The following is a 20,887-nucleotide window of genomic DNA, read 5'->3' on the forward strand; positions in this document are numbered from 1 at the left end:
CCACGGTCAGCGGCGACGACAAACTCCGAGACCTACCCCATTACCGCCTTTCGCTTCCCGGCCCGCCGTGCGCTGTCTGGCATGTTATGTTGCTGGGCGCATGTCGGTTTCGGACAACTTTGAAATCCGGGTCCTGTCGTCTCGCCGAAACCCCTTAACACAACGGCAAAGATCAATGGTTCTTGGTTTAACGCCAAGAAACCCCAAATCCTTGGATGGCATCTCTCCTACAATAGGTGTTCGGATTCTCGATTCCACTGGAAGCATAGTCTTTTCAGTTCACCGAAGTAAACGTATGCAGGGCTTCGGTGCCGAGACGTCTCCATAGTTCTGCATCCCAACATCATCTATGACTCGTCCCAAGTGAAGCACCCATGATAGTTGTAAGCCATATTCCTTTACAGGTTTAACTTTAAGATGGGCTGCGGACTGATTGCGTACATGTCGACTTAATAAGCGGTGATGATGCATATTCACCCCAAAATACGGATCCGGTATGCCCAGCATAAGTATCTTTAGCTGGTATCCTTCCCTTGCTCAGGAAGGCCTCAAAGTCACCAGTTGGACAGAGTGTGGTGCTCTATCAATCAGCGTTAAAAGCTTCATCTTTGTCTCCGTCATATATCCTTGCAATGAGCGTCCAACTAGTACTGGCCGCTGCAGCCTTTGCATTGCTGGCAGAGATTCTTTATTCCTTTGTGCGGTGGATTCGCTCCCCATTGCGATCAGTACCCGGCCCCTCGCTGGCTCGCTTCACCGACTTTTGGTATTTCCACCGCCTCAAACAAGGAGGTTTTGAGAAGGTGAATCAGAAGCTACACGAGCAATACGGTAGGAGCATCAAGCAGCTGCCAGTATCATAGCTACTTACCTTTCCTGTTTCTCTCCAGGCCCCATCGTTCGCTATGGCCCAAACCGGTACAGCATTAACGACGCGGAAGCCCTTAAAACGGTCTATGGCCACGGCACAGAGTTTCAAAAGTCGGAGTGGTACGTTTCGTTCCAGCCTAACGAAGAGCTTTGGAATCTCTTCTCGGAGCGATCGACGAAGCGCCATGCGCGTAATAGACGGTTCTACACGAACGCATACTCTATGACGTCGCTTATTAGCTATGAGCCGTACGTGGACGAGTGCACCGCCTTGTTTGCGCAGCGGTTTTCCGAGTTCTCAAAAGGTGGGGCGATAATAGATGCTAGACATTGGTTCCAATGCTACGCTTTCGACACCATTGCGCTGATGACCTATGGAAAGCGTCTTGGGTTCCTGGACCGCGGCGAAGACGTTGCTCACGTCATTGACAACCTCAACCAGAGCTTGGTCTACATGAGTTTAGCTGGTATCTTTCCGTTCGTGCACACGTACATCACACCGATATTGAACAAGGTCGTTCCGAGTCTGAGTATGGGAGCCAAGTTGCTATATGTCTTGGGCTTTACGGCGAAAACCATCGAGGAGGAGAAAGCGTCACCAAAGCCGGTCATCAACGTCAAGAGTGACGAATACAGTGTGGCCGTTGGAGAAGCGTTCCTGACCAAGTTCCTGGCTAAGCACTCCAGCAACGCCGACGAGTTCACACAATGGCATCTCCTGAACGGTTGTATGTCCAATATGGTCGCCGGGTCTGACACCACCGGCATAAGTATCTCTGCTATTCTTTACAACTTACTCAAGAACCCCGACACTATGGTTAAGCTACGCGAAGAGCTCGCAGACTTTACTAGCCGCGGGGAGCTGTCGCAGTCACCGACATTCAAGGAAAGCCAAAAGATGCCCTACCTCCAAGCAGTCATCAAGGAGGCTTTACGCGTCCATCCCGCTGTCGGACTGCCATTAGAACGTATCGTTCCCGCGGGCGGCGTCACTATCGCCGGACGTTTCTTCCCTGCAGGGGTATGTCTTCTCCATGTTCTTCGGCCAATCCGCATATCATGAGGTATCTATGATTCACTGACGCGTGCGTGCTTCTTTTCAGTCCGTTGTTGGGATTAATGGCTGGGTTCAGCACAGAAATAAGGCCTTGTTCGGAGAGGATGCTGACAGCTTCAACCCGGACCGTTGGCTAATTGAAGACGAGAAGAGGCTCTCCGTGATGAATAGAAATTGGATGCCTGTAAGACCCTATTCACTTTGTCTTGCCCTTCACTTTTAGTCTTGTTGGTATGCATGGCTTCTAACCCGATTTTACCATATAGTTTGGACTGGGATCGCGTACATGCATTGGCAAGAACGTTTCAATCCTTGAAATATCAAAGCTCATCCCTAGGATCATCCGCGACTTCGATTTCAAGCTCGAGGGCGATGCTGCTGCGCCTGGAGGGACATGGAAGACGCACAATGCGTGGTTCGTCAAGCCTCAAGGGTTCCACGTCAGTGTAAAGTCAAGAACTTCAAGCCACTAGGGGAGAGGCATGGCGCATAACGACACCAACAACACTTGGTTTATTTGCATCTTAGGTCGCGGTTACGAAGCGAAAACGGGGGAAGCAGAGCATTCATTCCAGCCTCGTTTCACGAGGCGAACGCCGGCATTCCGTGGGCAAACGGTTGAATACGTGTGGGAGATCGCTTTATTTAGCCCTAGCAATTACAGAAGTACGACACTATGAATCTGTGTTCGTGATTGCACCTTTTCCTTGGATTGCATTGAAGTCTACAGAGAGGCGATGTAGGCAGTTGAACCTTGAGCACCAGCTTCATTCGAGTCGATAACTGCCAAACGACTCCAAATATAAGTGCCGCCTCATGTACCGTTGATCGCGAGTACATATTTCTCTTGAGCAAATTTCTCCCTATGGTCTCTGCACGTTCTCTAATTTTCTTCCCAGAAGTGAGCAAAGATCACGGCGCCCATGTTCGCCTAGAGTCACGTCTCATTTTGCATCTCTCATCTTTCAACTGAAGGCATGCTTCGGGGAATGGACCAACATCGGCCTTGACGGATAGCTCGCGGTAGTAAGGAATCGAAATTTTGGCTAGCTGTGTGAATCAATTCAATTAATGGCAGAGACTTGGACTAGACCAAATGAATGAACAAATAAACTTGGAACGATCTCTGCTGTCCGGACCACGGGTCTTTGCGGGCGCGAGGTGGGTCTAGAATGACGGCGTGTTGTGGATCGTGGCCCGCCTCTCGGCGCCGAGCTGCCTATTGCATGGAATATGATGTTGACTTAACCTCATGTCTTCTTGGTGGCGACGGGTCTGTTTCGAAATTATCCACATGCCGATGCTTCCGCTCTGAATTGCGGAAACTTCTATATAACGTCTAAAGCGCTTCGTGTCTTCATCTTAAAGCACGTTGAATTATTCCGTTTGCTGGCATAACCATAGGTGCCCAGGTGAAGCACCACGTCAACACTCTACCTTTCCACCCAAACGTCTCTAAAGGCAGTCTTTTGCCTAAAATCCTTCCATGATGCTGAATCCTCGCCGAGCTTCAGCTTTGGTTGTGGGAATCGTCATGACGGCTGTGCTGGTGTTCATCGGCGCGTTCCATCACCCCTTACCCAAGAAAGGAAGTCCCGACTACGATGTCGACGCCAACTTCGATCTTCCCACTCCACCAACGGACCTTCCCTACTCCAAAACAAACAACATCATCTGCATGGTAGCGATGACACTCATCGGGCTCTCGGCCGTAGCCCTCGGCGCACGCGACGCCCAAAAGCAGCGCAGCCTCCTCCCGCTGATCCTACCCATCAGCGGCGCCATGATTGCCTTCCCAGAGACGTTCATCGACGTCCTCGGCTGCATATACTACCTCTGGCCCGCAGAAAATGCCTCCTTCCGCCTGATTGGGCGCGAGATGCCGCCCTGGATTCCGATATGGTTCGGCTACGGCTCGTTGATGCAAATCAACCTCCAGCTTCTCGTGAACAACGCTTCTACGAAGACGCTGTGGTGGTTCCTCGGCCTGATGATGATTTCGGACCTTGTGGTGGAGGAGATACTGCTGCCGATGGGGGTGTATCATTACTACGGAAACCAGCCGTTGGTCATCCTGAACATGTTTCCTTGGTGGTGGATGGCGCCCAACTCCATCGGCGTGTTCCTTGCGACGGCCCTGGCGTATCGCTACCGGTCTCTTCTTGTTGGCTGGAAGGTTGTTGGTGTCATGTTTTTGACGCCAATGTCAGTTGGCGCCGTATATGGGTTCATCTGCTTCCCCGTCTGGGTTGCTATCAACGGGGACTGGGGATGGCTCGTCACTCAACTTCTTGGGTTGTTGACAATGGCTTTCGGGTTCGTTGCCTTTTGCATCATTTTGGAGATGGTTCTAGGACGAAACCCATTTGATTTGGGCGGAAAGGAAGAGCGGCCCATCCCTTCAACGGATCCCGGACAAGTTGAGGCTTTTCAAGACGAGTGCTGAGATGTATGTTGATTAGTGACCGGCGACCTCTGTCCAGAACGCCTCTAATACTGGAGCCTGCGCAGCTCAGATCTGTTCTTTCCCTTGCACTTCACATTATTGCTTAGAAACAAGCATCCCAGCTGGTGAGAAGTACTGGAAATCAACCCCCATTTAATCAACTGCACCGATGCTCTTGTTGACGTGACTCCTTAAGGTTGAATCTTGGAACCGCAACATGATCATGATCAAATTTGTGTTTGTCTCACCGAGCGGTACCCTAGAGCTTACCGAGATGATTGATGAGACATCTAACTTTTCAACGGCGTCGATCCGTCTGTGTCAGTCAAATTTACGATGTCTCGGCCGGGCCGCGACCGTTGAAATCGTCATCAACAAAGAAACGCCCGAGACATTCACGCAGACAATGACAGGCCAGTTCGATGTGGTAATAGTATTTGACATTAACGTCGTATGACATCAGTAAGTGGTATCTTTGTGGTATCATCTTTCGCTTCCCAACTTCGTTTCACAAAAATCATTCACAAAACAACATATCAACATGACCCCAGCACAAAACACGTCCAGAAGAAGGAACTGAACGCCAACATCGTCAACATCCCCAGCGTCGACGCGCCGTTCTGCATGCTGTTGTACGTCGTCGGCGAGGGCACCGCGGCGCTCGTGCTGTCGCCGGGCGTGGACACCACCTCGCCCGTCGAGGCCTCCACGACGTCACCAGACGGGTACTGCACGTTGTACACGGGCGCGTCCTTCAGCTCCACCGGCATGCCGAGCGAGTGCTTGCACGTCGGCTGGTTCGCGTTCGGCCAGTCCTCGAGCTCGCAGCTCTCGTCGTAGCCCCACGAGCACACCGAGTCGAGCATGTTGTACAGCGCGTAGTTGCTGCCGACCCAGCTGTCGGCCTGGCCGAGGCAGCTCGCCAGAAAATTCATGCTGTTGGACGCGCTGAGGGGCAGCTTCTTGCTCTTGGTCTTGATGAGGTCCTTGCAGTCGTCGGCGGGCAGCTCCTTGTACTCCATGGCGAGCGGGCCGCCCGAGACGGGCAGCTTCTTGGCGGAGTTGCCGGTGTAGAGGTAGTTCCAGGCATCGTAGGAGATGTCGTAGGCGCCCTGGGACTGGTCGATGCGCAGCAGCTTGAGGTTGCGGTCGGCGTAGCTGAGGGAGATGCAGATGTTGTTGCAGTCGACGGAGCCGGGCCAGTAGGCGACACGGTCGGTGTTGATCTTGCAGCCGAGGACGCCGACGGAGGAGGAGTAGCTGTCGTGAGGCGTGGCCCAGACGGTGCCGTCGGCGAGGACGAGGGAGGAGAGGGACGCTGCGGCGGCGGCAAGGAGGAGAAGAAGATGCGACGGCGATGAAGGAGAGGCGCCGCGCATGGTGATTTCAAAAGAGTGAGCAGGGGGGCCTGGGTTCAACCGGCCGTCCCCCTTTGGATTGATACGTAAGGAATGACGTTGTTTCGAGTGCCTTTTTGGCCTGGTATGAGAGATAAGGAATGGACCAGCCGCGGTTGCGGCCGATATGCGAGTCTAAAGGAGGGTCATGGATTGGATCTGCAGCTCGTGCTGGTGTGGTGTGTGGATTGTGAGAAGAGAGAGAAGGGGAAAAAATTGGATCGCGATGTCGGGCGCGACACTGGACTCACCTTACCCCTCGAGATTGCCGCAGCTCGAGCAGCCAATTTCGCTTAATTGGCGCTTATTATTCGCTGGATCGTCAATGCAGACCCGCTGAACTGCCCTTTTTCAGTTTAGAAGAACCTTAAAAGGGGGTCCAAGGGTCCCGAGCGATCCGTGCGTTGTGCATTGTTTTCCGCGTGTTTTTGGTTCTTTTTTTCGGTGTCTCCCAGGTGAGCCCGGTGGGTTTCCGACCGGCTCGGTCAGCTTCGGTCAGTCGCCCGGTGCGCAGCCGAGTCGGCCGATCGGCCCCGCCATTGCGATCGGTTGCTTCGCGCAGCCCGGACGGGACAGAGCGCCGGTTGGAACATTCTATGAAATGTTCTCCGGTCACAGCGTCAATGCCCCTGTCACAACAAACACCTTTCACTCGCCACGTGCTGTGCATTGTGATATGTGTCAATCAAAAGCGGTCCACGAGATCCAACCTGCTTGTATAGCACCGCAAAGGTGCCAATCGACCCCGTGACACCGGCTCAAAGTTGACATGCTCCCTTACATGCCTCACTGCCACTCCATCATCTTGCGCATATCGTGAGATGGGTTTAAAGAGACCGAACACTGATGCAAGGACACCCTTCTTGTGCGCTGAGCTGCTGCCAGCCTGAGCACTGAGCCCCACTCTGGGTCTCTTCCGAGAATGTTTCTTCTGACTCAGGGTGAAGCCGAAAACTGAGTATCTAGTGATCTTCTGGATCGCGACAATCGCCTCAATGAGCTTACTGGATGATCTAGCGCAGGTACGAATCCGGCCAATCTGTCGCTGCAGTACTTTGCTAGTCAGGTTCGTACGGCTGGCGACATTACAGATGACAGTCAAAAATAATGCGCTCAGCACGTCCATCCACTGAACACACACCTGAACCCTAAACTAACGGACGGGAGCTAGGGCCAACGTCCCGCACGTGGCACTGCACGAGGAACTCGATCCCCCAAGGCCCCAACCCAGATTATTTACGGCCTTTTTCGAAGAGCGGCTTCGCAACGTTGTCTGGAAAGAGTTTAGACAACGACATGCCAGTTGCAAACGGAAATATTCAACGGCCAGGAAGAAATTTCTGTCCAAGTCTTGGCCGCTAGCGCACTGGTTTTGAGAGGGACCTAAAGCTCTTAGTTCCTCAACAATTGCGGATACGAATGCTTGCAGAGACCCTCCAGCTGTTGCTTGGCACGCTCGAAATCGCTCAGACGGGCGGGATTCACATCGACAAGAAGGAAAATTGGAGGTCCCGGGTCCCAGGTCACACAAATCGACCCAAGGGATGCTGGAAGTTTTCCCCAAGAAACAATCCACAAACGGATCCCGCAAGCGCTTCTATCGGCTCCACACGCGTTGAGAAGCGAACTGTGACGCACCTTCCAACTTCGGCCCCGCAACATTATATTAACGACTCCCGGGAGCGGTGTGGAAAAGCCGCAAACGGGCCCCGGCAGGTACCGGGGCTCGGATTTCCCTGGGTGAATTCGTACCGAGAAATCCAAGATTCCCACTGAACAAGCTTGCATGGGAAAAGAGGAAGAAGAAAGGGAGCCTGCAGCGAGCGTTTCTTTTTTCAACATTTGACAGGACGGCTGCGCGCAGCTGGACTACCTGAACTCTCGGACATGCCAGACACATGCTTCCGGAACGTCGTCAAAGCAGTCGCGTGTCTTACTCTTCAAGGGATTAGTAGGCAGGACTAGTCGGACCGAGGTGTTCGGACAAATTGAACGTCCCGCACGAGCTGGAAGCTCAATTCGGACTGCCAAACATACGAGGAAGAGAAAGCTGACATTCTTTTTTGGAGATATGCACGACCCGTCGTAGCCGGAGGGCCTCGTCGATGGCCCTCTTCATTGGGCAGCGAGCGAAATGTGGTGCCTCGCAGATCGCGAGCCCGGTCCTCGCTTTCGGGAACGTCCCTACTGCCCGCCGGCCAGTGAGGTTCTGGGTACGAGGTGTGCGCAGACTTTGGAGGCTGGCACTAATGCTCCTCGCCGAGGTGCTACTGCTACTGCTAGTGTGGTGCACTTTTGAGATGGAGATTCATTCGTTTCCCCCTGGCCCGGCTTCTTTTTCTGTGGATGTTCTGCTTTGGAGCTAGTACACTGGTGGAATTTCCCGCCTCATCCGCGCGCAACCCCAACGGTTTTTGGCGGCCCCGATTCAATTTACGAGCGGACCACGCAGAGCCAGGTAACTGGCAGCCTGGTCAAGCAAAAAGTTGGCGACAACGAAGAGAGGGAGTGGAGGGGGACTCGATTCTTTCGCAGTGAATCCGATCCAGAACCCCACAGCCTTTCGGGGCGCATTACCGTGGTTGGATACCAAATCCGAAGTCGTTGCGCCTCGTGGATGGACGTGCTAGTGCCGGTACAGGGATCCAGGTCGTCGATCTGCGTCAGCCGACCTTCTTTCGGATGGGGCTTCTGGATGCGCAGATGGAACTGCAAAGTGTGAGGTGAAGGCCCATCTCCATCACCCCGCATTCCACCCCCACTACGAACAACCCATGCATCAATGCATCCTGGGTAGATTTGGGCGGACACTATTGGGACCTCTCCTCTTGGCCCGCGTCTGTAGCACAACGCTATTGTGTGCCGCGCTGCATGTTTTTACCTGTGGAGTTGGTAGGTGCTAAGATCCAGGGCGCCTATGCTTCCCCAAGCTCACCCGCTCGCAACCACCACGACACGTTTGGAGACACACACGCTGAGCCGCGCGCACACGAACACACCAACATCTCGAGAGATCAGAGGAACATCAGTTCCTCATCCGGACGGAGTTCCTGGTTCCTGGTGTCCCCGTCGGCGGAACGGTCTCACAATCACATGCTCACGGCGCAAAGACGGGACGCAAAATGCATGAAGTTCCACGCCGCCAGTGTTGACCGCCTTGCGCATGTCTACCTTACCACCCCTGGTTCCTGTGCTGACCGCGTATAGTCAGTCTTTCGCATCTGCAGCTTCGCGCTGACAATGGACAATGCAACCCACCCCAGATTCTGCCGCCCGACATACCGAGGTGGGCGGAAACACAATGCGATGGCCCTGTCGACACGCGCATATTCCCATGTGAAGTTGCTACGTCACAAGGCTGGGTTCCCGTTGCGGGTTTCCTGACGCTCCCGAGAGATGCTGGCCCTTTGAACTGCCGTGGTCATTCGGCTGCCCTCTACCGGGCACGATTTCGCAGCAGATGCATCACATCTCGCACCCCCGGCACCGAAGGCCCCACTACCCCATGGGGAACGTTGCAGTTCCAATCTTCTGCGGTTTTTTTCCTTTCCTTCTTACTCACTCTCATTCTGCCCCGTCTTATTCCACCTGCTAGACAAGGTCCAGCACGACAGCGATACCCGCCCGATGGACGATCATCACGACTCAGGGATTGGCGGGGACGTGAAGCCTTCTCCTCCCAATTGACCCTCCATTCCCGCTAGCACAATGGACGGGCCACTTGCACCACGCGCGCACCACCATCCACCATCCACCGTCCGCGCGCACACACCCTCCCGGGATCATGTCTTGAACTCGTGGTGGGTGCGGTTTGTCTTGGAAGTTCCCACCGATCCATCCACCCTAGAGCCAATTGCTCTCCCATTTGTGGGAACTGGACAAGTAGAGCAAAAACAAAACAGTCGAGAGTCTCCAATGTCCAATTGTACTTAAATAGCCCGCAATCGTCCCCGTTCTCCACGATGGCCTCTCTTGTGCTGAGGCGTTCGAGACAGCTCACCGGGATCGACTACAGCCAAGCATTCACCGACTAGGTGCATCCCCAGCTCACCCCCTCCCTGCCTCCTCCAGATTTCTAGACGACAGTCCCCGTCCGGTCCATCATGCAGCTTCCCGCCCTCGTCTCGTCCTTCTCCCTCCTGGGGGCCGCCTTGGCGGTTTCAGAGCACACGCAGCCCTTGGAAGACAGGGCTGCCACCGCGACCGTCGTCCTCGACACGGCCACCGTCATCGGAAACGTCATGAACAATGTCGAGTCCTTCGGCGGCATCCCCTACGCGAAGCCGCCCACCGGCTCGCTGCGCCTGAAGCCCCCCGTGCGCCTGACCGACAACATCGGCACCTTTGACGCCACCGGCCCGGCCGGAGCCTGTCCCCAGATGGTGGCCTCTTCCGCCAGCACGAACGCCCTCATTGACATTCTCGGAGACATTGCGAACCTGCCCTTCATCCAGACGGCTACCGGTCAGAGCGAGGACTGCCTCACGATCACCGTGGCCCGCCCCCAGGGCACCACGGCAGATGCGAAGCTGCCTGTGCTCTACTGGATCTTTGGAGGTGGTTTCGAGGTACGTCGTCACTCCTAAACACCCGCGCGTTCGTCCCGTGTAGCTAACTTTCATCCCAACAGCTCGGATGGTCCTCCATGTACGACGGCACCGGCCTCGTCCAGCACGGCGTCGACATCAGCAAGCCCTTCGTCTTCGTCGCCGTCAACTACCGCGTCGCCGGCTTCGGCTTCCTCCCCGGCAAGGAGATCCTCGCCGACGGCTCCGCCAACCTCGGCCTCCTCGACCAGCGCATGGGCCTCGAGTGGGTCGCCGACAACATCGCCGCCTTCGGCGGCGACCCCGACAAGGTCACCATCTGGGGCGAGTCCGCCGGCGCCATCTCCGTCTTCGACCAGATGGCCCTCTACGGCGGCGACAACAAGTACAAGGGCAAGCCGCTCTTCCGCGGCGCCATCATGAACTCGGGCAGCATCACCCCCACCGACCCCGTCGACTGCCCCAAGGGCCAGGCCATCTACGACACCGTCGTCAAGAACGCCGGCTGCGCGGGTAAGGCAGACACCCTCGCCTGCCTGCGCGAGGTCGACTACACCACCTTCCTCAACGCCGCCACCTCCGTCCCGGGCATCCTCTCGTACAACTCCCTCGCGCTGTCCTACCTCCCGCGCCCCGACGGCACCGCCCTCCCCGCCAGCCCGGACGTCCTCGCCAAGGAGGGCAGGTACGCCGCGGTCCCCATGATCATCGGCGACCAGGAGGACGAGGGCACGCTCTTCGGCCTCTTCCAGGCGAACCTCACCACCACCGAGAAGTTCGTGCAGTACCTCAAGGACTACTACTTCGCGACCGCGACCACCGACCAGATCAAGGCCTACGTCGCCACCTACGACACGGGCATCAACGCCATCATCAACGGCAGCCCACACCGCACCGGCCTGCTCAACGAGATCTTCCCGGGCTTCAAGCTGCGCGCCGCGGTCCTCGGCGACCTCGTCTTCACGCTGACCCGCCGCGTGTTCCTGCAGCTCGCGGCCGTGGTCAACCCGTCCGTGCCGGCATGGTCGTACCTCGCGTCGTACGACTACGGCACGCCGATCCTCGGCACCTTCCACGGCTCGGACCTGCTGCAGGTGTTCTACGGCGTCAAGGACAACTACGCGGCGCGCAGCATCCGCACGTACTACACCAACTTCGTGTACGCGCTGGACCCCAACGTCGGGCTGAACGGGGCGTACCCGACGTGGGCGCAATGGGGCCAGGGGCAGAACATGATGCAGTTCTTTGCCAACTCGGCGAGCACGCTCAAAGATGATTTCAGGAAGAGCAGCTCCGACTGGATTTTGAACAATGCTGGAAGCTTGTACTTTTAATTAGTAATTTGGGGACTCGCGGAGTTTGAGGGACATGTTTGATGATTTATGATGGCTTTAGTTACGAATACCAAAAGGATAATGTTGGCACAATTTTGAAGTTGCTCGGGTGTGAGTGAGCCGAGGACGTTCGGTGTTGAATAGGCCGAAAGTTTGCGATGTGCGGGGAAACTTCCCGCCAGCGTCCGCATCTCGGCGATGACTAAGCCCGAGTCCTCCGACGTCTCCGTTATGTCTCTCGGAGGGTGAACGGGTATGTGTTAAAATGGCATGAGTTCATACTTACACTTGTGTTCTCAGGTACGACCTCGAACCACACCTTTCCACGCCTTCGGTCTAAACCATCGCCAGCAAAATGACGGACCCCTTCGTCCTCAGATGGGGCATCATGGCCACCGGCGCCATGTCCGAATGTAAGCCCCCCATCCCCCTTCCATGAACAAATCTAACACCAGCAAGACTTCTGCAAAGACCTTCTCACAAACCCATCAACCCGCGCCGTTACCGACGTATCCCACACCATTACCGCCGTCTCCTCCTCAAACGACCCATCCAAAGCCGCCGCCTTCCTATCCCGCATCGCTCACCCGGACCCCTCCCGTGTCAACACGTACGGCTCGTACAAAGCCCTGGTGGACGACCCCGCCGTCGACATCGTCTACATCGCCACGCCGCACAGCCACCACTTCCAAAACGCCATGCTCGCACTCACCGCGGGGAAGCACGTCCTCTGCGAGAAGGCGCTGTGCGTCACGGCCGCGCAGGCGCGTTGCTTGGTGCGCACTGCAAAGGAAAGGAAGCTATTCTTCATGGAGGGCGTGTGGACGCGGTTCTTCCCGCTGAGCAGGCAGATTTGCGAGTTAGTCAGCGGGGGCGAGATTGGGACGGTGTATCGCGTTACAGCGGATCTCTCGCGCGCGAATGGCGACGGCGACGATGTGACGGGTAAGAGGTTGGATTACGAGGACAGCCATCGCATGGTAAATCCGGAGCTGGCGGGGGGTGTGCTACTCGGCCTGGGGGTGTACGCGCTCACGTGGGTGTTCCAGATCCTCTACCACCTGCAACCCGAGGCGGAGAAGGAGGCGCCGGAGGTGAAGGCCGCCGTTCAGAAGTATCACACCGGCATCGACGAGTCCGTCGCGATACTGCTGAACTTTCCGCGCCACGGGACGGTCGGGATCGCGACTACGTCGCTGCGCGTGGCGACGGATCCCGGAGAGACGGGGAACCCTGCGGTGCGGATACAAGGCTCCAAGGGGGAGATTCAGGTGGCTCATCCGGCGTATAAGCCGGCCTCGTTCAAGATCATCAAGCGTGGGGACGGTGGGGAAAGTTTGGAAGATGTGGTTGAGTGTCCGCAGCCGCAGGATGGAGAGCGAGAATGGGGGAATGGGACGTTTTGGGAAGCGGATGAGAGTGCGAGGTGCATCCGCGATGGGAGGTTGGAGAGTGGGATTATGCTGTGGGCGGAGAGTGTGTTGGTGATGGAGACGATGGATGAGGTTTTGCGCGGAGCGGGGATTGTGTATCCGGACGTTATCGCGAGCGACGAGTTTGATCCGTGTAGTCCGCTGAACACTGGTAGATAGTTTTAGGAAGGGATAATGAAGAGGTCGTTGAAAATGCCAAGTAAGCTAGATGTATCGAGTATAGCGAGTATGTCGAGTATAAGAGGCTTTCAAGGCATGTCGGCCACATCGAGTACACCGGGTACACCGAGTATACGAAATCAAGTTCTCATACTGTTTATGATAAAAGCAATACGTTTAGAAGGAGAAAAACAGCATTAAAGCAAGCACGGTGAGATGATATGTAGTTACGTAAGTAAGTAAGTCACTATCGATTTATTCGACAGATAATCTTTTCCGAATGACCATGGTGACGCCCTTCTTAAGCAGTAATATCGCTTTTATCAGCTCAAGGGTTTCTTTCTCCGTCACCACGGCGTCTGCATGATACCCGTCGCGTCTCCATCCTGTGAGATCACCGCAATCTCTTATTTCGTTGAGAAAATATTGACCGTTGGCGACGCCTCAGCCGAAAATCTCATGGACTCCGAAGCAACGATACAGGGTGGCGTTGCCTTCATTGTACCAGGCCGGCGTGACATGCTTTGGTGGCTTGGTCCAATGCGGTTTAGCCATGCATTTCGGATTCTGTAGGCGTCAAAACAGCTATGGAGAGGCTGGTCAGCGATATGCATTCGACCTAAAGTTAAGAGACGCAGAAAGAGAGGTGTAGACGAGACCTGACAGAAATATCCACTCACCATCAACGATAGAAGAGGCCATACTGGAAGAGAGAACCGTCCGACGACGGTCAAATCTCTGCAGATCCTGTAGGGCCTTTTCTAGTAGGGCACACTTTTCTTCCAAAGCTGCTTCTTTCCTCGTGTCTCCTCTAGCCTCGGGGCTTCCGTCAGCGAGTCTCCTGGTCAGCCTGGATTTGAACAAGGCGGCGTTGATTTCTTCTATAATGGCCTCAATGTCGAGAATCGTGCCTTGTTCGGATTCAGATATGACGTTGTCGCAAGACAAGCCGGAACCCGGGCTAACTCTGGGAGGATTTCCAAGTGTATCCCTGAGCAAAGACCATCTTCCGACTAAAGTTGGTGGGCAGTTGTTCAAGTTATCGTTTTGCTCTTCCAGTATCTTCCATCCAAGATTAAACTTGTGACCTCTGCAAACGTTCGAAGTGATTGCTTTGACTTGCTTTGCCTCCTCGAAAGTCAAGTTTTTACGCACGATGAAGATCGCTCTGGTTCGTTCTCCACCACCATCAAGGTTGGAATGCAGAAATCGATTGATCTTCGACTTTCTGAGAAGTAGGAGATTGTCGTGGGCGACTAACGTAATGCTGCGGGGGCTTCTTACATGCTTCAAGAGCCAGTCCCTGTTGAGAACGTAGTCGTTGTAGTGAGGTGGCCATTTAGGAACAACTGAAATAATGAGTGATGCCAGCTGCGGGCCTTGTATTTGTATCCGAAGGACGTCTTCGATCGTAACGTTTGAGAAATCCGCTAATTCGACGATGGTCCGACCAATGAGGAACGTCATTAGTGCATGCCAGTAACCATGAGTATACTCCAAGTCGTCTCGGAGCGCCATCATTCTCCTCTTTTCGTCTTCATCTCTGTGTGGTGCTGGAACAATCGAAATTTTAATCGAAGTTTTAAACTTTGTCGGTGATGCTGGTTCTGCCTGACTGAGATGGAACTCCATCGGAAACCGGTGGTTGAAATATTCCTGGGGTAGGGACACTCCAGTCATGGCCTGAATGACAGTATGCTTAGCTTCATCGCTGTCACCACAAAGGACTACCATCGGCAGGTTGATGTGCTGGCTCAAGCCCTCTACAGCAAGATCTTGTAGGGCCTTGGCTAAAAGATGATGATCTTCAGAGTTGAGGGACATTCTGGCGACGTTGATGACGGCGGAGTGTTGATAGTCAGGGACGTAATTGAAAAGAATTGAGCATGTGTTGTTTTGGACTTGCAGCCTTTATGTGCGGTCTTTCAAGGGATAGATATGCACGAGTACCGAGCGGGTCTCTAAGGATTTGTCATGATGCTGTGCTTTGGTGAAGGAGAGTTGTCTGTCCAGCTAGCAGAATGAAGATCATGTGCAGCAGCAACAGACCTTTCAAATTCCAGAGTTCTTTCATGAGAAAAGACGTATCAGAACCAGCAACACCAAAGTAACCAGGTTGTCGTAGGTTTGTTCCCTCTGAACCCGAGGAGAATTTTGCGGCAAGGGAGGCGCATGAAGCGGGAGGCCTTCCAAACTGTATGTAGAGTTCTTAATGATCTAGACTTATCCCAGAAAGTGCGGGGTACACTCCAAACCTTTTGGCTTTGCGACGGCGAGTCTCAGAATGCCGTGCTTCGTCGTTCCGGTGAAGTCTCGCAGCGTGCATCGTGGATTGATGGCCTCGTTGAGTTCCCACGAAATCTGCGGTCGAGTTACATTTTATTCATCATATCAACACCGGAATCGCTCCTGCCGAATGCCGCAGTGTCACCATGACGGATCCGTGGCAGTAACCGCCCGCATATGCGCAACTCAGCGGTGCGCTTGCCAATATGTGCAAAGTGATGTTTCCAGCCTTCGTCAAAGACTTCAAGATATTTTATCCAATGTCGGGCGAGCATATCTCACGTTTAATGAAGAAAGATAGATACGCCATTCGAGATTGTGTGGTCGAGTTTACCATTGCTCGGTAGCACGGACTACCGGGGATACACCGGAGAAACACCGGGTCTATCAGGCTGGCCGCTCCAATATCACACGTGTAGGTCGGTTAGCCAGCCTCCTTACATCGGTCAGATATGCATATATACCACTAAATGAGAACTTTACGCTGAGCCACTATGCTGCCGTGTTCTCGTTAGAGCAGATCAGCTGTCGGACATCAACTTTACAGTATCCGTGGTTTGTCCGGAGTTCTAACGCAGTAGACCCGCCTCGCGGCTGATCTCCGGCATGAATGAAGGGGCATCTACGATCTTTATTCTGCCTGCATTCTGGCCTTAGCGTAGGGAGCCATTGCGTCACTAGGTACTCTTAAATTGCATAGTAAGTCATCCATATTAAAATGGGTCGCGTTGTGACAGACGAGATGTCTCAGGTTGGCCAGTAGTAGGAAGCTGGCAATAGAAAGAGGCGTTGGTCATCCAAGAAGCGAGGGTAAGCCGAGCGCTCCTGACTATGGTACGTTTGTCATGACAATGAACCTTAATTTGAAACAGCATGATCATAGTTCGGATGCACATGGTGGGCCTCCCGCTGTAGAACTGTAAGTCAAATGGTTCGGCACACATGTGGTTAGACTTTTTGCCTGGAGGGCCTCCCGCTTTGAACTGGCATTTGACTTCATTTGCGAGCTCTATCTCAAACTTCGAACCAACAAGACATAGTTGAAGTTGATCAATGGTATTGGCTTACCGTTAAAGCCTGTATCAACCGAAACATCCTGTGCAATCCCACATGCTGTTCCTTTCATCGTCACAACCATACGCCTCTCGTCTTCCTCCAAAGGTTTAATGTTGACTCTAAGCCTTCCTTGCCTTGAATTACGCCTACACGCTGACGAAATGTTCCATATCACGATCTACAGCTTTCACTGGTCAGTAGGTGTTAACGTTGAAGGTTTACCCGCGGTCTCCGTGAGTGAACCCCCGATCACAGAAAACGTCCACTTTCCCATGTTTCCGGTCAATCTGCTGCATCTGTCACGTAATTCACCTACCTACACGAACTCATTTGATCAAGGGATATTATGTTATACCCGTAGTTTCGACTGCTTCGCCATGTCCTCTTCATTCAGCAACAAAAGTAAACTGCTTGCAAAGCTGATCGAATTTCACCTTCAAGGGTTCAGTCAATATATTGACCTTCCCAGGGTGGTTCTTCTGGGAAGCAGCGACTCAGCGAAACAGACAGTAATAATGGCGCTGACTGGCCTGCCCTTACCAAGAGATTACTTGGGCAGTGACTTTACCATGGAATTCGTCCTTATACCTTCGGAGAGAACATCGATAAAAGTTTCAGTTGTACCAGCATATGGACGAGACCGAGATACGAAGGAGCAGATGCTTGCTCTCAAAGATGAAATCAGTTGGACAGATTCAGATTGGAAGGGACTATTCGAATTCCTCTTCGGTCGGATCATCACGGAACTGAGAGCGGTGGAAGAATCCGGCTTCTCGGTAGACGACGTCCTCAGGCTGGAGATTAGACGGCCGTCTCCTGGACCAATGGTCATTCTGGACCTTCCTCAATATCCCTGCCGTCAAAGCACATTCAACAACCACGATTGGTTACTTTCCCAAATTTCGAAGTCCCGCATTACAACCATAATCGCACATGATAATCTTTCAAACCTCAAGCTATCAAGATTAGATCTTTTGATCCACAAAAGCGGGATTATCATCTCGGCAACAGAACGATGGAAGTTTTCGTGGCGCGCGCAGCATGTTTGACAACGCTTGATGCTCTTCAAGTCAGAGCAATTGTTCAGAAACGCTTTCGTGGCCATGATTTCGGCTTTGGTTGGTATGTCTTGGAAGACAAAGACAATGAAGGGAGATGTGTTCAGAGACCCTACACTCTAGATGGATTCGACTTCCGCATCCGGCACCCGGAAACCGACAACTTTCGTCGCTTGCATCAGAGTCTCGGGTTTTTCAACCATGTCAGGTCAAAACTAGCACTAAATGAGTCCTTTTACTTATTGAGAATGCCTGCAGAAGTCGAAAGGGCGTTGCGCGTTGTAAAAGAGAAGTACAGGACATGTGGTAAGGCGCAGATGTACACCCTTTCTGACGTGGTATTTCTAACAGAGAGTATTATTGTAGAGAGGGTATTTCCTTATGATGAAATGCGCTCCCTAGAGAATGAGATCGATCTTCTTGAGACTGTTCTCGGAGTTTTTAACTGCTTTTATCAAGAAGATGCAATTCGGCCTTCAAGCTCCACCTCCTCTACAATTGAGCGCAAGTCAGCCCGAAAGTGTGAAGTGCCACCTTAGTATGAAGCAGACAATCACATATTAGTTGATAGCTGACGTACCAATCCACAGAGATATACACGCCTACAGAGAGCTTAGCGGATGAGATGGAAATGCATGATTCCAACGAAAGAACACTGACGCCGACACCAACGCGCAGGACACAGGAAGAATGCTGACGGAGACACGTGTGGCGATTTACATTAGTCTTACTAAGGTTTCTAGGTTGGAACACGGACTTTCTGTGCACTCTTACCAATTCTAGTTGTAGTGAGGAATCTTTGTTCGACTTCCTGCTGCCTATGGAGAGTCATGTTTTCAAATTTACCTCGTGATTACTGGAATGTTGGATTATTTATCCCGGGTCTGCTGTGACTTATTCCCCACGTGCTGGGATGAAGCCCGCCCTGGAGTGCAGTTAAATCTCCAGTATGCTCGCCCAAGTTATGAAGCCCCGAAACCATCAGTGGCCCTCGGAGGTGCACTTCCAGGTGCGTCAATCAACATCATATTACTTTATTCAGCCTCTCATGAAGACTTATTCTCTCTGACCAGCTTCCTGATGTTCTTCGCCGTCATAAACGCTAGCGGATGATCTATTGCGACCTGATCCCCATCAACCTGAGCGGCAACACTGATATCTACCACAGCTGATCGTCCCGGTAGGACAGGCAGATGGGTGTGTGGGTCATATGTCGTACCCTTAGGCAGAGGCTTGGTCTGGACCGTCGCCATCCCCTCCTTAAATAAACTTTCCGGCGGTCCCTTTGTGATCAAATTCTTCCCGAACACCATCGGAATTGTTCCAGTCGCGATATCCACGCCTTTGACTACGCGTTCTTGAATTCGGCGCGCGGCTTCAGGCTGGCTGAATGCCGCGACGTGCCCTGCAAAGTAAAGTCGCGTGAAAGAAAATCCATCAGCTTGCTTAACCTGCCCAGGAATCTGCCCGTCACTGTTCGCTGACAAGTTCACAAACCCTGCAGAGGCCCAGTTCGCGGCCCCGACTTCAGCAGCCACCATTTGAGCGCCGATGATGTTGCTATCATAGTCGGCGTCACCAACAAACAGCGCGACAGTGACACCTTGTTGGAGGAGATTTTTCATTGACTGTACGACGAGCGCACCTGTGCGGCTGTCGTCGCCGGTCGAGCTGAAAGCGATGCTGGTTTGCACTGAGGCGGCAGTGAAGTTGTTGGAGGCTCCGATGGCTGCTTGGATATCGGCTCGGTTGAGATATGCGATAAAATTCCGTGCCGGGTAGGGAGCTGGTGACAGCAACCGTATGTCGTTTTCGAACCGACCAGTGTTGACGTCCCAGAACTCTTCGACGTTCTTGATGCAGAATTCATCGGCATCCGCGCATACCTTGTCTGTAGGGTTGCTATTACATGCCGTCTGTTTCTCCTGGCAGCCTCCGGTACCAAACATGTTGGTGAAGAGTTTTTGACGGAGGGTATCGTTGAACGGCGTGATATCGTACGGGTTGCCAGGCGATACCGAGTAGTTGAAATATGCACCAAACTGTACGCGACTATCCATGAACCCATCCTCAATGGAAATCGATCTCAAGGGTATATTGACGGTGTCGGGTACACCAAGCTGATTTTGCAGCATGATGTGGTCCGCGAAAATAGGTGCATAGTGACCACCGTACGATTGACCGGTAATGTGTATACCATTTGCTGTATATTGAGGGAATGCGACCATGATTCCTTGCATCACCTGATAGAAAACCTTAGCTGCCTCCTCCGTCGAGTTTGGAGTCAGAGAAATATCCATCGATGAGTACGTGCCACACATTGGATCTGCCAATGTGCATTGTTGCGGGATGATCTCTGCGGTTTTAGGGTTGATAGTGCCGTTAACCAATTTGGTGTATGAGAAACCAACAGTTGCTGGTTGGTCAATGAACAGTAAGTTGCTAATAGCTGACCAGGAGTCTGGATTGTCCAGCACCCTTCCACGAGCATCGATGCTACAAGGCCCAAGTTCGAGGAACATTCCAGCCATGGACGGAGCCCCCGGACCTCCATCCAGTCTGATCGTCAAAGGTGTGGAGGTCGCATTTTGCTTCGCTTCAAGCAAGTAGAAGTATATATGCTGTGTTGGGCTGACGTCGACGTAACCGGCAAAAGTTTTGACATTCGCGTCTGTCTCGCATATTCCGTTGGGTACTTGTTTGAATCGGACTGTGGTTCCAGCAGCTCCTTTGACAGATTTGAGGTCTACTGGCTGGGCAACAAACTGTGCATGAGCTGAAAGAATGAGGAAAATAAGGCCGTAGACTATTGACGCGTACATCCCGCAGCGAACCTCTGGCTTAGCTCTTGAATAGTATGGAAATTGCTCGACCGTAGTTATTTTCACGTTCTGTGCAATAATGAAATATCGTGGCTGTGGAAAGATGTGTGCACGACATGGGGAGGTTTCTTTTTGTCACGTTCGATGTTGGATTCGTGATTAGATATGTTGATTCATTGTCATCCGTCTCAGATTCAGTTTACAGTCCGTTGCGTTAACAGCGTCCGCCCCCCCTTTTTTTTCCCACTTATATAAAAATATAAAAAAAAGCTAATTTTATACTATAATATATATTTTATTATATTATATATAAAATATATTAAACTTATTACTAATATCTTAATTACTATTAATTATTATAGTTATAGTAGTATTTAAATATATAACTATATAATATAGATATAAGGTATATATTTAATACC

The 20,887-nt window shown here is 52.7% G+C and overlaps 6 protein-coding genes across 6 annotated transcripts; 4 read left to right on the forward strand and 2 right to left on the reverse strand.

The window, feature by feature from the left end:
- Positions 1–542: 542 nt before the first annotated feature.
- Positions 543–2,400, forward strand: GCG54_00006537 (Pisatin demethylase; the record flags this gene model as incomplete). Its single annotated transcript, XM_045406537.1, has 3 exons — positions 543–831; positions 891–1,891; positions 2,194–2,400. Coding segments are annotated over 3 exons (1,497 nt in total), but the record flags the coding sequence as incomplete, so codon positions are not given.
- Positions 2,401–3,416: 1,016 nt separating this feature from the next.
- On the forward strand, positions 3,417–4,373 carry GCG54_00006538 (uncharacterized protein; the record flags this gene model as incomplete). The annotated part of the gene is made up of 1 exon (XM_045406538.1): positions 3,417–4,373. The coding sequence occupies one exon, from the start codon at positions 3,417–3,419 to the stop codon at positions 4,371–4,373; it is 957 nt and encodes a 318-aa protein (XP_045267830.1).
- A 536-nt stretch (positions 4,374–4,909) lies between these two features.
- Positions 4,910–5,752, reverse strand: GCG54_00006539 (uncharacterized protein; the record flags this gene model as incomplete). The annotated part of the gene is made up of 1 exon (XM_045406539.1): positions 4,910–5,752. The coding sequence occupies one exon, from the start codon at positions 5,750–5,752 to the stop codon at positions 4,910–4,912; it is 843 nt and encodes a 280-aa protein (XP_045267831.1).
- A 4,121-nt stretch (positions 5,753–9,873) lies between these two features.
- GCG54_00006540 (putative secreted lipase) lies at positions 9,874–11,651 on the forward strand (the record flags this gene model as incomplete). Its single annotated transcript, XM_045406540.1, has 2 exons — positions 9,874–10,338; positions 10,401–11,651. 2 exons carry the CDS (start codon positions 9,874–9,876, stop codon positions 11,649–11,651), a joined length of 1,716 nt encoding a protein of 571 aa, XP_045267832.1.
- Positions 11,652–12,006: 355 nt separating this feature from the next.
- On the forward strand, positions 12,007–13,243 carry GCG54_00006541 (D-xylose 1-dehydrogenase (NADP(+)); the record flags this gene model as incomplete). Its single annotated transcript, XM_045406541.1, has 2 exons — positions 12,007–12,064; positions 12,111–13,243. The coding sequence occupies 2 exons, from the start codon at positions 12,007–12,009 to the stop codon at positions 13,241–13,243; spliced, it is 1,191 nt and encodes a 396-aa protein (XP_045267833.1).
- A 5,748-nt stretch (positions 13,244–18,991) lies between these two features.
- On the reverse strand, positions 18,992–19,871 carry GCG54_00006542 (Carboxypeptidase Y; the record flags this gene model as incomplete). The annotated part of the gene is made up of 2 exons (XM_045406542.1): positions 18,992–19,094; positions 19,141–19,871. 2 exons carry the CDS (start codon positions 19,869–19,871, stop codon positions 18,992–18,994), a joined length of 834 nt encoding a protein of 277 aa, XP_045267834.1.
- Between the last annotated feature and the right edge of the window lie 1,016 nt (positions 19,872–20,887).

The sequence above is a fragment of the Colletotrichum gloeosporioides genome (assembly GCF_011800055.1).
Source record: "Colletotrichum gloeosporioides strain Lc1 chromosome Unknown consensus_19, whole genome shotgun sequence".
NCBI classification, from domain to species: domain Eukaryota; kingdom Fungi; phylum Ascomycota; class Sordariomycetes; order Glomerellales; family Glomerellaceae; genus Colletotrichum; species Colletotrichum gloeosporioides.